At 40.0% G+C, this 1096-nt stretch overlaps 1 protein-coding gene across 1 annotated transcript in view; it reads left to right on the top strand.

The window, feature by feature from the left end:
• Nucleotides 1-379: 379 nt before the first annotated feature.
• The window catches only part of LOC101858376 (coatomer subunit beta'), a gene marked incomplete at both ends in the record, with an annotated part of 19821 nt that continues 19104 nt past the window's right edge, over nucleotides 380-1096 (top strand). The window contains 1 exon segment of the mRNA XM_013082366.1: nucleotides 380-517. Coding sequence (XP_012937820.1) covers nucleotides 380-517 — 138 coding nt within the window.

Raw genomic sequence — 1096 nt, 5'->3', positions numbered from 1 at the left:
TCCCCCCCCCCCCCCCCCCCAATCTGTTTTTCTCTTTGTATTACGTTACTCTCTTGAAACAACTCTAGTCTTCTCCACTTATACCACCCTATTGTGCTGCAAGTGCCGTAAAACTTACTATTATGGCGCTCCTATAACCTTATGCAGTTGCGAGCGCCGAAGGCTAAAACCTCTACTAAAACTAAATATAACGTAATTGGCGCTCATATAACCTTATGCAGTTGCGAGCGCCGTAAAACCTCCACTTAAACTTACTATTATTGGCGCTCATGTGACCTAATGCAGTTGCAAGCGCCATACATACTCTACTGAAACTTTTTTGACGAACTTATTTAAAAAATATTATTGATAAAACAAACTTATGTTGACCCTTGAACAGCCGCTGAAAGTGAAAGTGAAGCGTAAGCTGACGGCCAAGTCTGAGCGCGTGAAGTGTGTGGAGCTGCACCCAACGGAACCCTGGCTGCTGGCCAGTCTCTACACAGGCAAGGTGTACATCTGGAACACAGACTCAAAGGTAATGGTAGTAGTAGTAATAGCTGTGATAATGATAATGATATTATCATCATCATCGTCGTCATTGTCATCATCACAATCATCGTCATCATCATCATCCTCACAATCATTATCGTAATTATCACCATCATCACAATCATCACCATCATCACAATCATCATCATTATCGTTATCATCACCATCACTTTCATCATCATCATCAGTTGACAAGTAGAAAAAAATATACTTGAGACTTGGATAGGGTTGGTCACATTAATCAGACATTCGTATAGGCCTGGAAGATGATCATCATCATCATCACCATCATCGTCATCACCATCATCTACAACAACAACACCAACAACAATAACAACAATTACAGTAGCAACAACAGCAACAATATTAACAGCAACAGCAACAGCAGCAAGAAAGAACAAAGAAGATGTGTCATGTGACTATGACACACAATAACAACAATAACAACAACAACATCAACAACAAAACAACAACAACAACAACAACAACCATAACAACCAATGAGACCATATGGAAAAGGAAGAGAGAAGAGGGAACGTTTGGAGGAGAAAAGCTTTAGAAAATA

This window comes from Aplysia californica, unplaced genomic scaffold, assembly GCF_000002075.1.
Source record: "Aplysia californica isolate F4 #8 unplaced genomic scaffold, AplCal3.0 scaffold00008, whole genome shotgun sequence".
NCBI classification, from domain to species: domain Eukaryota; kingdom Metazoa; phylum Mollusca; class Gastropoda; order Aplysiida; family Aplysiidae; genus Aplysia; species Aplysia californica.
The sequence above is the reverse complement of the archived record's forward strand: the minus strand, read 5'-3'. Positions and strand labels throughout refer to the sequence as shown.